Below are 14,646 nucleotides of genomic sequence, written 5' to 3' on the forward strand. Positions count from 1 at the left end.
TAAATGAGCACTGGTAAGCAAGGTGAGATTTTGTTTTTATTTCAATATCCATTCCATGTGGAAAAATATCTTTTCCACACCTACATAAAATTGCAAATGAAACATTTTCAAGAGAAAGATTATCTTTAAACAAAATAATGAATATAGTTAAAGTTACTATCAAGTAATTAATGTGAGATGTGAACATTTTTAGCATAATAACAACTATGACTCGTGTTATTTAAAGAGAGCTTGTAATCTTGTACTATGTATAATTAACCATAACTAAGAAGTCACACATCAGTAGAAGGGATTCTTCTGTTGTACATTGTAAAAACTCTACTGATAATTCTGACCACCTAATGGAGTATTCATTTTATACAATCTAGTGTTCAGCTCAGGTCTGAAAATTATAATATAACATTTAGGAAAAAATATACATCCTAACAATCCAGCACTGGAAGTCAGTATGGCGAATATCTCCACAGCCACCATGTATTTCCCTCTGGTGCTCAGATAGGCTGGGATCATGGCAATCCAGACACTGCAGAACACCAGCATGCTGAAGGTGATGTACTTGGCCTCATTAAAACTGTCCGGTAATGTCCTCACCATGAAAGCCAGAACAAAACTCACAGCTGCCAGAAACCCCATATAACCCAACATAGAGTAGAACCCAATAACTGACCCTTCATTACACTGAATGATGATCTTCCCAGGATAGGTGCGCATGTCATACTCTTGGTAGGGAGGAGACACTGACAGCCAAATAACACAGATCAGAACTTGGACAGAAGAACAGGTCAGGACCAAAGAATTAGATACTTTGACTGTGACCCATTTTTTCCAGGGACTGCCAGGTTTGGTGGCTTTGAAAGCAATGAAGACAATAATGGTCTTGGCCAGAACAGAAGAGACAGCGATGGAGAAGAAGATGCCAAATAAAGTTTGTCTCAGTATGCAGGTTATATCCACAGGACGTCCGAGGAAGAAGAAGACACAGAGGAAGCTCAGCAAGATGGAGGTCAGGAGGATGAAGCTCACAGTGCGGTTATTGGCTTTTACAATTGGAGTGTCCCAATGATAAATAAAGTTTTTCAATGCAAATAATGTAATGACTGAAAATAATGAAGACACTAATGAAAAAACTAAAACCAGCACATCATTTTCATAGGACAGGAATTCATATGTTTTGGAAACACATTTTACTTTCTTCTCATCGGGCCACTCTTCATCAGGACATTGGAAGCAGTTTTCACTATCTGCAATGAAAAATAATACTGTCAGGAATTTTTTTCCGGCATTTCCTAAATCTCTCAGTGTCTTTATTGATTAGATAATCCAACCATCAATCCCAAATATTGTGGCAGGCTCAGATCCATGGGAGTTGATTTACTAAAACTGGAGAGTGCAAAATCTGGTGCAGCTCTGCATAGAAACCAATCAGCTTCCAGATTTTTTTGTCAAATTGAACATGCTGAAGTTAGAAGCTGATTGTTAACCATGCAAAACTGCACCAGATTGTACACTCTCTAGGTTTAGTAAATCAACACCATGGTGTCATTGCTCTATGATAGGCTTTCTGTAATATACAATGAACAAGCAAATACCCGATCAATCTATGAGATTTCTAAGACATTGCTATCTTGTGGAAGGAGACAGATACACAAACCTCTTTCTTCCAGAGTTCCCAAGCATATAATAAACTAGCAAGCTTATGAACCACCTATACCCTACCTATAGAAAGAAATATTAGTGTTTATCACATAAAATGTGCGTATACTACCACAACAAATTCCTCTACAAATATAGCACAGTATTTTTTTAATCAAAGAAGGTTAACACAATTTGCTGCTAATAATATAGATAGGGAATTCCACGCTTATGGAGATGGTAATTGGCTGCAGCCTACCTCAAAAATATAGACTATGCAGTCTGTATTCAGTAAAAGTGTGGGGATGGTGAGGTGGGGGGCGCTGCCTAAAAGTATTGAGGTATAAGAGTGTAGTACTGATTGAATAGCTAACACTGCAATAGATATATTGCAATCATATAACAGAAACAATCAGCAATATAAAAAATAGTGCAATGAGTGATAATGATGGTGAATATTATGACTAGAGCTGAGCGGACACCTGGATGTCCGTGTTCGGCGGGTTCGGCCGAACTTTAAAAAAAAGTCCGGGTACGTGTCCCGGACTTTTGACTAACTTTTCCCGGACACCGAACCCCATTGAAGTCAATGGGGACCCAAACTTTCAGGCACTAAAATGGCTCTAAAACACCAATGGAAAGGGCTAGAGTGCTGCAAATGGCAGCAAAACGTAGTTAAGAGCATGGCAAGTGCTCTGTAAACAAATGTGGATAGGGAAATAACTTAAAACAACAAAAAAAAAAAAAAAGAAAAATAAAACAATGTTCTTCTTCTCTGAAGGACGAGGCCCATATCGAGTAGGAGGGAGGTTGAGGTGGTGGTGGATGTGGCGGTCTCATAGGCGTGCGCACAGGGTGTGCCGGATGTGCCTGGGCACACCCTAATCACCTAGGGCACATAGCATTATCGCTCTGTTTGCCAGTGAGGAGATGGGAAAGATCTCCCTCGGACCTGCTCTGCTCTATTTCACTTTGCCAGCAGGGAGAGTAATGTATCGGGGCCATGTACATGTAGGCAAACACATGCATGTGTATTTAAACTTTGGGGTGCACACCCTAATGCAATAGGCTGCGCACACCTATGGGCGGTGTAGGTGGAAGCAGCGGTGGAGGAGGACCAGGGCCGGATTAAGAGCATCATGGGCTTGGTGCTGAGGATTTTGAAGGGCCTTAAGGGCCGTGCCTTGGCATGCACCCAGAGGAGGAAGGATGCAGCCATGCATGCCTAATTCAACATGGGATGCTGTCTCTGAAGCCCATAAACACATCCATGCATCGGCAACTGTCCCTCCATGTCCGGCCTTCGTGCCGTGTGGGGAGGTTCTGAGGGAGCTGCCTGGAGAAGCGAGCATAGAAGCCAGACTTCTGTGTTTACAAGTGACAGAAGAGCGGTAACAGTGAATATGGCCAACCCGGGGCCTATATAAAGGTAGGGGCCTGGAGCTGCAGCTCCAATAGCCCCTACGTTAATCTGGCCCTGAGGAGGACGAGGTAGCCAACACTGCTTCTTTTCAGAAATTTTAAATGAGGGTACACCCCAAAAGAGTGAGAAAGAGCAAAAATAGAACAATGGCTGGGTAAGGTCGGTATCCATCGCTAATCTGCACAAGGTACGGAAAAGTCCCGTGGGATCCATGCCTGGTTCATTTTAATGAACGTGAGCTTGTCCACATTGTCTCTGGACAGGCGGCTGCGCTTGTCTGTAATAACGCCCCCAGCCGTGCTAAATACCCGTTCAGATAATACACTGGCTGCAGGGCACGCCAGCACCTCCAAGGCGTAAAGGGCAAGCTCAGGCCATGTGCCCAACTTGGAGACCCAGAAGTTGAAGGGGGCAGACCCATCATTCAGTACATCTAGGCGTGTGCACACATACTGCTCCACCATGTTGGTGAAATGCTGCCTCCTGCTAAGACGTTCCATATGAGCTGCTGGTGCTGCTGTTTGTTGTGGTGTGCTGACAAAGCTTTTCCACATTTCGGCCATGCTAACCCTGCCTTCTGAGGTGCTGGCGGTGCCCTGGTTGCGTTGGTGACCTCTTCCTCCTCCTCCTCTGCCTTGTGCTTCCACTGTGGCCCCGCTGTCAGGTGGGAATGCCAGCAGCATCGCGTCTACCAGCGTGCGCTTGTACTCGCGCATCTTGTGATCGCGCTCCAGTGAGTGAATTAAGGACGGTACGTTGTCCTTGTAACGGGGATCCAGCAGCGTGGCCACCCAGTAATCAGCACAAGTTAGAATGTGGGCAACTCGGCGGTCGTTGTGGAGACACTGCAGCATGTAATCGCTCATGTGTGCCAGGCTGCCCAGAGGCAACGAAAGGCTGTCCTCTGTGGGAGGTGTATCGTCCGTGTCCTCTGTATCCCCCCAGCCACGCACCAGTGATGGCCATGAGCTGGCCTGGGTGCCACCCTGCTGTGAACATGGTTCCATCTCCTCCTCCAGCTCCTCCTCCTCATCCTCCAGAACTGTGCCCCTGCTGGACAATTGTGTCCCTGGCGTTTGTGTGTGCAGGAACCCACCCTCAGAGCCCCTTGTGAATGACTGCCCTGAAAGCCTTGGAAATGTTACCTCTTCATCCTCCTCCTCCACCTCCTCATCCTGTGCCACATCCTCTTCCATCATCGCCCGAATTGTTTTTTCAAGGAGGCATAGAAGTGGGATAGTTAAGCTGACAACGGCGTCATCGGCACTGGCCATGTTGGTGGAGTACTCAAAACAGCGCAACAAGGCACACAGGTCTTGCATGGAGGCCCAGTTATTGGTGGTGAAGTGGTGCTGTTCCGCAGAGCGACTCACGCGTGCGTGCTGCAGCTGAAACTCCACTAAGGCCTGCTGCTGCTCGCACAGTCTTTCCAGCATGTGCAAGGTGGAGTTCCACCTTGTGGGCACGTCACATATGAGGCGGTGAGCGGGAAGGCCGAAGTTACGCTGCAGCGCTGACAGGCGAGCAGCAGCAGGGTGAGAACGCCTAAAGTGCGCACAGACGGCCCGCACTTTCTGGAGCAGCTCTGATATATCGGGGTATGGCCCTGGGAAACCCTGCTAACAGAGTCCTCAAAAAGAAGAAGAGACTGCTGTATGGCTTGGGGCTCAGACTGCTTGCCTGATTTCCAAGGGGGTGAGGTGAAAGACGGTTGGACATTGGCTGCAGGTGCCAACTCTAACCTTTCTGCAGTAGACTGGGTGGGAGACAATGTGAAGGAACTGGAGGCACTGTCAGCAACCCAATCTACTATCGCCTGTACTTCTTCAGGCCTCATCACGTCTAGAGGCACATTATGCCCTACCAAATACTGCTGCAGGTTCTGTCGCCTACTCACACTTGAGGAAGGTGTTTCACTTGTGCGTGTAGCTGGCACAGATCGACCACATCCTCTCCTTGCAACAGGAGCTCTACCAGCAGCACCACGACCCAGGCCACGGCCCCTATTTGACGGTCTCCTCATATTTCTCTAATTTATGATCTTGCCCTAGAAAGGTGTTTATTCAATAGCGGAACAAAAAAACAACAGTATCGCACGGGTGTATCTGACAGTCAAATATGCAAACTATGCCGCAATTTAATGTTTTTTACCCCAAAAGGGTGTATATTGAATAGCGGAATAGGAAAAAGGATAAAAAAACTGTGTATCTCACACGTACAAACACAGACTAGGCCCCGATTAAAATTTTTTGTACCCTAAAGGGAGGATGAGAAAGAGGAGTAGGAGGAGTTGGGAACAGGAGGCAAACTGAAGCGCCCTGCAATCCTTGGCGGTGGAAAGAGATGCGCCAAACAAATTTAAAAGGTGTATCTCACACGTACTGATACAGACTATGCCGTAATTTTATTTTCTTACACTCCAAAAGGATGTATATTGAATAGCGGAATAGGAAAAATGTTATAATACGGTGTATCTCACACGTACAAGCACAGACTAGGCCCCGATTACAATTTTTTGTACCCTAAAGGCAGGAAGAGGAAGAGGAGTAGGAGGAGTTGGGAACAGGAGGCAAACTGAAGCGCCCTGCAATCCTCGGCGGTAGAAGGAGATGCGCCAAACAAATTTAAAAAGGTGTATCTCACATGTAGCGATACAGACTATCCCGCAATTTAATTTTTTACACTCAAACAGGGTGTATATTGAATAGCGGAATAGGAGAAATTTTACAAAACGGTGTATCTCACACGTACAAACACAATCTAGGCCCCGATTACAATTTTTTGTACCCTAAAGGCAGGATGAGGAGTAGGAGGAGTTCGGAACAGGCAGGCGGCAGACTGAAGCACCCTCAAATTGTCGGCAGTATGAGATGCGCCCCAAAAATTGGAAAGGTGTATCTCACACGTACCGACACAGACTATCCCGCGATTTAATTGTTTATACCCAAAGGTTTTGATTAAATAGCGGAATAGAAAATATGATCCAAAAAACTGTATGTATCTCACACGTACAGAACCACACTAGGCCCCAATTACTATTGTTTGCACCCCTAAAGGCAGGATGAGGAGTAGGAGGAGTTTGGAACAGGCAGCACCCTCAAATCTTCAGAAGTATGAGATGAACCCCAAAAACTTGGAAAGGTGGATTTCACACGTACCAACACAGACTATCCCGCAATTTAACTGTTCCCCAAAGGTTTTTATTGAATAGCGGAATAGAAAATATGATCAAAAAAAGTGTATGTATCTCACACGTACAAAACCACACTAGGCCCCAATTACTATTGTTTGTACCCCTAAAAGGCTGGATGAGGAGTAGGAGGAGTTTGGAACAGGCAGCACCCTCAAATCTTCAGAAGTATGAGATGAACCCCAAAAACTTGGAAAGGTGGATCTCACACGTACCAACACAGACTATCCCGCAATTTAATTGTTCCCCAAAGGTTTTTATTGAATAGCGAAATAGAAAATATGATCAAAAAAAGTGTATGTATCTCACACGTACAAAACCACACTAGGCCCCAATTACTATTGTTTGTACCACTAAAAGGCTGGATGAGGAGTAGGAGGAGTTTGGAACAGGCAGCACCCTCAAATCTTCAGAAGTATGAGATGAACCCCAAAAACTTGGAAAGGTGGCTCTCACACGTACCAACACAGACTATCCCGCAATTTAACTGTTCCCCAAAGGTTTTTATTGAATAGCGGAATAGAAAATATGATCAAAAAAAGTGTATGTATCTCACACGTACAAAACCACACTAGGCCCCAATTACTATTGTTTGTACCCTTAAAAGGCTGGATGAGGAGTAGGAGGAGTTTGGAACAGGCAGCACCCTCAAATCTTCAGAAGTATGAGATGAACCCCAAAAACTTGGAAAGGTGGATCTCACACGTACCAACACAGACTATCCCGCAATATAATTGATCCCCAAAGGTTTTTATTGAATAGCGGAATAGAAAATATGATAAAAAAAAGTGTATGTATCTCACACGTACAAAACCACACTAGGCCCCAATTACTATTGTTTGTACCCCTAAAAGGCTGGATGAGGAGTATGAGGAGTTTGGAACAGGCAGCACCCTCAAATCTTCAGAAGCATGAGATGAACCCCAAAAACTTGGAAAGGTGGATCTCACACGTACCAACACAGACTATCCCGCAATTTAACTGTTCCCCAAAGGTTTTTATTGAATAGCGGAATAGAAAATATGATCAAAAAAACTGTATGTATCTCACACGTACAAAACCACACTAGGCCCCAATTACTATTGTTTGTACCCCTAAAAGGCTGGATGAGGAGTAGGAGGAGTTTGGAACAGGCAGCACCCTCAAATCCTCAGAAGTATGAGATGAACCCCAAAAACCCCAAATATCATTCAGCTCTGCTGCAGGCCACAATTTAATTTTTTTTAACCCAAGGCTGTATATTGAATAGTGGAATAGAAAAAAGTGTATGAATTTTGAAACCACTCAATAATAGCACATGTGAACTGAACACAGCAGTGTATGATCAGTCAGCACAGCATAGCTGAAGGAAAAACGCTGCACACAGTGACTGATAGAAAAATACTTTTCTCCCTCCTCCTCAGTGGGCAAAAAAATTGTGTTCACTGCACCCCACACACAGCAAAATCGATGTGGACCACTGACACCTGCCTATCTCCAGCCTCTCCCTAAATGGATTGATAAGATCGTAGATCGTTCACTGAAAACCCCTCCCACACAGCAAAATCGAGAAAACTGACCCTAAAAATCAGCAGCCTCTCTCCCTAAAATAATTGATAAGATCGGTCACTGCAAACCCCACCCAGCAATATCGATTGTAGAACACACTGTCTGACCCTAAAAATTAGCAGCCTCTCCCTAAAAGGATTGATAAGATCGGTCACTGCAAACCCCACCCAGCAATATCGATTGTAGAACACACTGTCTGACCCTAAAAATCAGCAGCCTCTCCCTAAAAGGATTGATAAGATCGGTCACTGCAAAATCGATTGTAGAACACTGACCCTAAAAATCAGCAGCCTCTCCCTAAAATGTCCTACAACTCGCCCTGCCTAACACACTCCTAACAATTCTATACGGACACAAATGTTTTTTTTTGCCTGTCTGTCCCTAATCAGCAGCCAGCACGTATGATGTTTGCTCTGTCCCTGAACTAACACAGCAGAATGACGCAGCGGCGCTGCCTCGGACTTATAAATACTTGGTCACATGCTTCAGATGGCCAATCACAGCTACTAATACATTTGTAGGCATGGCTGGGATGGCTTAAGGCACACCAGTTAAACTCTTGTTGATTGGCTGTTGAAAGCCCGCCATGAAAAGCGCGCCAATGCATGTAAAACCCGGAAATAAAACGACCGAACACGGATTTTTACCCGAACATACAGTAAAGTTTTCGGGTCCGTGTTCGGGTAACAAAAAAACAATTATTCGGTACGAACACGAATAATACAGTCCGTGTTCGCTCAACCCTACCTATGACACAATCAAGAAATATAAATAGTGCTATAAATATAAAGTGCTTAGTGAACAAAAAGTAGCCAAATTGGATAAAGTAGTATCCAAACGATATCAGCCACAAATCAGAAAAAAATTGACAATTGATAAGTGAAGTAAATGATCAGATGAATAAACGAAAATAAAACCAATAAATAAAGTGACTTCAGTGAAAAATGGATCCAATATATCTGTGTGTGATAATAGATAAATTAATAAATATATAAGGGCTTAAAGTGATCAGGTGCAGAATGTCATAAAAAAGTGTAGCACTAATAAATAAACCAATGAGGTGAAAAATGTGACTGTCAAAATATATAAAAATACAAAAATTGTCATTAAAAAAGGCAGAAAAGTCCATAAAGTGATTATTTTGTGAGTTAAGTATCAAGTAACGTTGATGGGTGACTCTCGAGGTGATCCAGGTATTAGGTGCTGGGTGAGGAAACCAGTGCTCCCCTTTCAATATTTCCCGCACTCACCAGAGCTCAGCACCCCTGCAGGGGTAACCAGCGTGATGTAAATATGGTATGTGACTTTTTTCCTGAAAGCCTCGCCACATCTCTCATTTAAAGTCCCAACCTTCTTCTTTTTATCCTGTGACCCTGTGATTTTGCATCCTGATTTCAGTTGCTGACCCACCTTGTCCTGACCACTCTCTGAACTTCACCTGCACCAACCCCGGCTTGTCCTTGACTACCGCTCCTGCCTGCTCCATTTGCTTCTGTTCCACTGATTGTCTTCTGACTCGGCTTGTACCCTGACCACTCTCTTGCCTGCTTCCCTGTACCTGATCCATCCTGACAGTGTATGACCTGGACTGCTTGACTCTGCTACTTACCTGCTGTCACCGGTACCTGCCTATTACCTTACTGTTCCTGCTGACCTACAGTCTGCTACTGGCAACTGTCTCAACTGGTACTGGCTCACTGTTGCCAGTAGCAGTCTACTTCAGTCCACTGCTGGCTGCCCTCCAGTCTGCCTGCTTTACTGACAATGCCTGATGACTTCACCTGCCCAGTCTGGACACCTGCTCTGCTGCTAGCAATACTTACAGGCACTGAAGCCACTCTGAACTCCTGTGCCTTCTGTTTACTCTACCAGGGACCCTGAGTTAGAGGTGTAAGAGAGGCCTTCCTCACCATATCAGGCTCTGCTACCAGGTACATAATAATTATTAGTTCTTTATATCCTGAATCTTCTGGGAGTTTAACTTCTGTACAGCCTTACTAGGTCATGTATCTTCAATGCTAGCTTACTGCTGATGACCAGTCCTGTTTATTGCTTGACTCAGCTGAGGTTCTATCCTTCTTCTGGACTACGTGTTTCAGCTAGGGTCCTTCCCACTGTATTGCCTGATGTGACTGAGTGGCTGTCTTCTGTACTCCCTGGCTTTTCTGAAGTATACTGTTCTGTCTGATTCAGCTAAGAGTCCATCTACTGTATTCTGGGACTAAAAAAGTGTTTTTACTGCCTGATTTGTCTACTTTACTGCCAGACTCAGATGAGCATCAGGTTACCATTCTGTCTGACATGGCTGGGAATCTCTCTTCTGCACTGAATGGTTCAGCTGACAGTCCCTCGCCGGACCAACTGACTTCCCTGAGGGTTCGTGTTTAGTTCTGTCTGACCCTGGTAACCCTCCATCTACTTTGCAGCTTTACTTAGCTGATGGAACACAACAAAGGCAGCCACTATGGGTGCAGCATTAAAAAAAAAAAAAATATATATAAGAATTTTATTAAAATAGTGTAGCACAATTCCCAGCCGTTTTGCTGGATATGGGTCCCCATGGGTTACTGCTAGCAACAACAGCACATTTAGGAATGTGTCTCCAAGTGTGATCACCGAGACAATGACCAGTCCAGTATCTTTGGGTTTTTGTATTTATTTGGTAACTTGGATAGGAGAAGGGATGAATGGGATACTCCTTGAACTGAACTATGCACAATTTGGCAGGGACACTTGAAAAACGCTATTTGGTGCTGACTTGACGCTGGCTGAATGCCTATCAGCGCTGGCTTAACGCTGGTTAACGCTGGCCGGATGCCTGTTAATGCTGAACTGACTTGTGACTGCTTTCTGACTAAAGAAGTCCTCTTTGAGCTCCCTTAAGCACTCTTGCTGAGGTAGCTACTTGTATACCGCTGCACTGCTGAACACTTCAGGGTCCACACCGGCACCCACTTTCTCTCAATTATCTTCAGGGCTTAGACACTGGCACCCCCTTTCCTAAGCCTCCTCTACTGGTTAGCTGGCTCCCGGATCCCTTTGACCTTCTGGAGTGGCCCCCTCTCCTATGTAGACCCCTGGGCAGTTTCGAGTACTCACAGCATTGTTTTTCCTGGAAACGTCTGCCCAGCAGCTCCACTCAGTCAGCAACACTCTGCATTCTCTTCCTGCAGCCCAGCTCAACCTCCGGTCCTCTAGGCCGACTGCCCAGGACACCCTCACTTGCTCTGACAGGAGGAGAGAAAGCTGTCAGCCTCCTCCTGGGACTCTGCTTCCCGCCAAAGACACTCTGTCACATTCTCCCCTCAGACTTATATCCAATCCCAGGATGCATTGCTGCAAACTCCGCCCACTGAGACAGCTATAAGCCCTGGTGCGCTATTGGCAAGGTTTTCTCCACTGTCCAATAAGAGCCCTCATTGGATACAGTGGGGAGACTCCCCAGACTCAACAGACCACACCTGGAAACATATAACAGCCTAACTGAATGATCAGGCCCCCCTGATAAGCAGACAGGGCCAATATATAATTTTCCTAGCACCTACCTAGGAGGGTGCTACATCAGCAACAAGTGGCAAATCACATTCATGAGAAAAGTCATATGTATATCACACCACACAGATTGGTGTAGCAGTGGTGTCCAGGGTATGTCAGAAGTCCCGGGGATCCAACCATGTGCAGAATCGCTATGTTTCGCTATGCTCCTAGGAGCTGGGAACCATACCGGGGATGCCAGGCTGGAATGCCTGACTGGAATTGAGAGCAATGCCTCGGGTAGGCAGGGCAGGAATACGGCATGGCTAACACGTTTCGGAGCCACCCAGCTCTTTTGTTAAGCCTCTTAGCTGGGGGAATGGTTTTTGCTGTTCTTGAAATGAGTAAGGGTCCTTTCACACGGCCGCTCCGTGTGTCCGCAAATCATCCTATTTTTTTGAGGATGATTTCCGGACATCAATGTAAGTGAATGGCACTGCTGATGTCAGCGGAATACCATCCGCTGACATCCGATTTTCCTCCTTTCAGTTCTGTTCCGTTTTTACGAATGGAACAGAACCCCATTTTTCCTTCCGTGTAAAAAACGTAAAAGAAGGAAAATCGGATGTCAGCGGTGTCATCCGCTGATATCCGCAATGCCATAGACTTACATTATGTCCGCATATCATCCGCAAACGGATGGGATGATATGCGGGCACACGGAGCGGATGACACAAATGTCATCCGCTCCGTGGAAAAAAAAAAAAAAAGTCCCGCAGCGGACTTAAGCAGCGGAGCGGCCGTCTGAAAGGAGCCTAAAGGTCCTTTTTTAAATGTTTTTATTTATTTTGGAATCTGACTATCCTGAAGGCAAATTCCTTGTAAAGCCTCATTTTGCTTAAGATCCATCCTTGATGCCTTTTTTCTAATATGTCTCAAAATGCACCCAATCTAACTATTGGAAGTCCTCTAAAAACTTGGCTACAACTTGATCTGCTTCTGCTATAATTTTTTCTCCTACACAGTAATCATGTGGTCTTGGAGTCCCAATTATTTAATAAAATATATTTTTACTGACAAAGAACTCAGATCCTGACTCCCGCTAAGCTTGTTGTTCCACCAGAGTTGTATAAAGTACTCAAAACCCATACTTGAGTAAAAGTACAAGTGCTCGATCAAAAAGTGACTTGAGTAGAAGTGGAAGTGCTCGATCAAAAAGTGACTTGAGTAGAAGTGGAAGTGCTCAATCAAAAAGTGACTTGAGTAGAAGTACTAAAGTATTCAACATTTTTTGTACTTAGGTATTGCAAGTAGTTTTTTTTTACATTTTGCTACTCAAGTACTGAAAGTAAAAGTACCAGTAGTTTTGAAAAAAAAATTCTACTCAAGTACTGAAAGTAAAAGTACAAGTACTGTGTTATGTAGTTATTAAAGAAAGAAGTCAAAAGTTTGAACATCATATTGTTTTTTATTATTTCAAATGCAGCTTTTATTTATACATACAGTAGCATTTATTTTCGTATGCGCTGATAATACACATGTTTTGAGCTTCATGAAACCTGCCATCTACTGTTCTGGCAGTGGTAATTTTTATAATTGTAACGAGTAACTATGCAGCACAAAAAAAAAAAATATCGGAGTAGAAGTATTGAAATCATTGAAAAAAATGTGGTGAAGTAAAAGTGGAAGTAGGAGAAAAAAATTCTACTCCAGGAAAGTACAGATACCGCCTTTCCGTACTTAAAGTGGAGTTCCACCCGTTTTTTCAACAATACAAAAATTGCTTTTATTCCCCAAATGATCACAGTATTGGTGACTTTTTTTTTTTTTTCTTGCTCCACTTGCCCTTTTGCTAGGGGTAAGCAATTTTCTGCCTCCTTCGGCGCCGCGGCGAACTATGTCATTTCCGGCGCCGCAGGGGCTCCTGGGAGATGTGTGTCATCATTCCCTGGAGCCGTGGGAAAGAATCATTGCATTTTTTCAAAACCGGAAATGGCGTTTGGTAGGCGGAGCTAAGCACCATGTTGGAGAAGGGAAGACGAATATTGTGTTACCATAACACAGAAGAAGCAGCGGCTGTAGAAGAGTCTACAGTGTACTGCATGTTTAGAAAAGGGATGATGCACTTCTATCCATGAGGACATCAGACAAGCTAAGATTCATCTTAGTGCTGTTATGGGTGTTGTGCTTGTCTGTGTGCTTTGTGAGAGGAGGAGGAGGGGGGGGGGGCAGGCAGGCACGATTAGTGTGTGCAAGGTGAGGTCCTGTGTCTTTCTGTCTGTCTGTTTGTCTCTCTCTCCCCCTCTGTGTGTGTGTGTCTCTCTCCCTCTGTCTCTCTCTCTCCCTCTGTCTCTCTCTCGCTCTCTCCCCCCCTCTGTCACTCTCTCTCCCTCTGTCTCGCTCTCTCTCTCTCTCCCTCTGTCTCTGTCTCTCTCTCTCCCTCTGTCTCTCTCTCTCCCTGTCTCTCTCTCGCTCTGTCTCTCTCTCGCTCTCTCCCCCCCTCTGTCACTCTCTCTCCCTCTGTCTCTCTCTCTCTCTCTCTCTGTCTCCCTCTCTCCCTCTCTCTCTCTGTCTCTCTGTCTCTCTCTCTCCCTCTGTCTCTCTCTCTCCCTCTGTCTCTCTCTCCCTCTGTCTCTCTCTCTCCCTGTCTCTCTCTCACTCTGTCTCTCTCTCGCTCTCTCCCCCCCTCTGTCACTCTCTCTCCCTCTGTCTTGCTCTCTCTCTCTCTCTCTCTCTCTCTCTCTCTCTCCCTCTGTCTCTCTCTCTCTCTCTCCCTCTGTCTCTCTGTCTCTGTCTCTCTGTCTCTCTGTCTCTCTCTCTCTCTCTCTCTCTCTCTGTGTCTCTCTCTCTCTCTCTCTCTGTGTCTCTGTCTCTCTCTCTCTGTCTCTGTCTCTCTCTCTCTCTCTCGCTCTCTCTCTCTCTGTCTCGCGCTCTCTCGCTCTCTGTCTCGCGCTCTCTCGCTCTCTGTCTCGCGCTCTCTCGCTCTCTGTCTCGCGCTCTCTCGCTCTCTCTCTGTCTCGCGCTCTCTCGCTCTCTCTCTGTCTCGCGCTCTCTCTCTGTCTCGCGCTCTCTCGCTCTCTCTCTGTCTCTCGCTCTCTCGCGCTCTCTCGCTCTCTCTGTCTCGCGCTCTCTCGCTCTCTCTGTCTCGCGCTCTCTCGCTCTCTCTCTGTCTCGCGCTCTCTCGCTCTCTCTCTGTCTCGCGCTCTCTCGCTCTGTCTGTCTCGCGCTCTCTCGCTCTGTCTCTGTCTCGCGCTCTCTCGCTCTGTCTCTGTCTCGCGCTCTCTTGCTCTCTCTCTGTCTCGCGCTCTCTCGCTCTCTCTCTGTCTCGCGCTCTCTCGCTCTCTCTCTGTCTCGCGCTCTCTCTCTCTGTCTCGCGCTC

At 45.6% G+C, this 14,646-nt stretch overlaps 1 protein-coding gene across 1 annotated transcript in view; it reads right to left on the reverse strand.

Annotated features, from left to right (window-relative positions):
* Positions 1-318: 318 nt before the first annotated feature.
* The window catches only part of LOC309564496 (vomeronasal type-2 receptor 26-like), a gene marked incomplete at both ends in the record, with an annotated part of 419,164 nt that continues 404,836 nt past the window's right edge, over positions 319-14,646 (reverse strand). Inside the window, one exon of the mRNA XM_082269122.1 lies at positions 319-1,241. Within this exon, the coding sequence (XP_082125248.1) occupies positions 319-1,241 (923 nt within the window). The remainder of the gene's footprint in view (positions 1,242-14,646) is intronic.

The sequence above is a fragment of the Pelophylax lessonae genome (genome assembly GCF_965119305.1).
Source record: "Pelophylax lessonae genome assembly, chromosome: 1".
Lineage (NCBI taxonomy): Eukaryota > Metazoa > Chordata > Amphibia > Anura > Ranidae > Pelophylax > Pelophylax lessonae.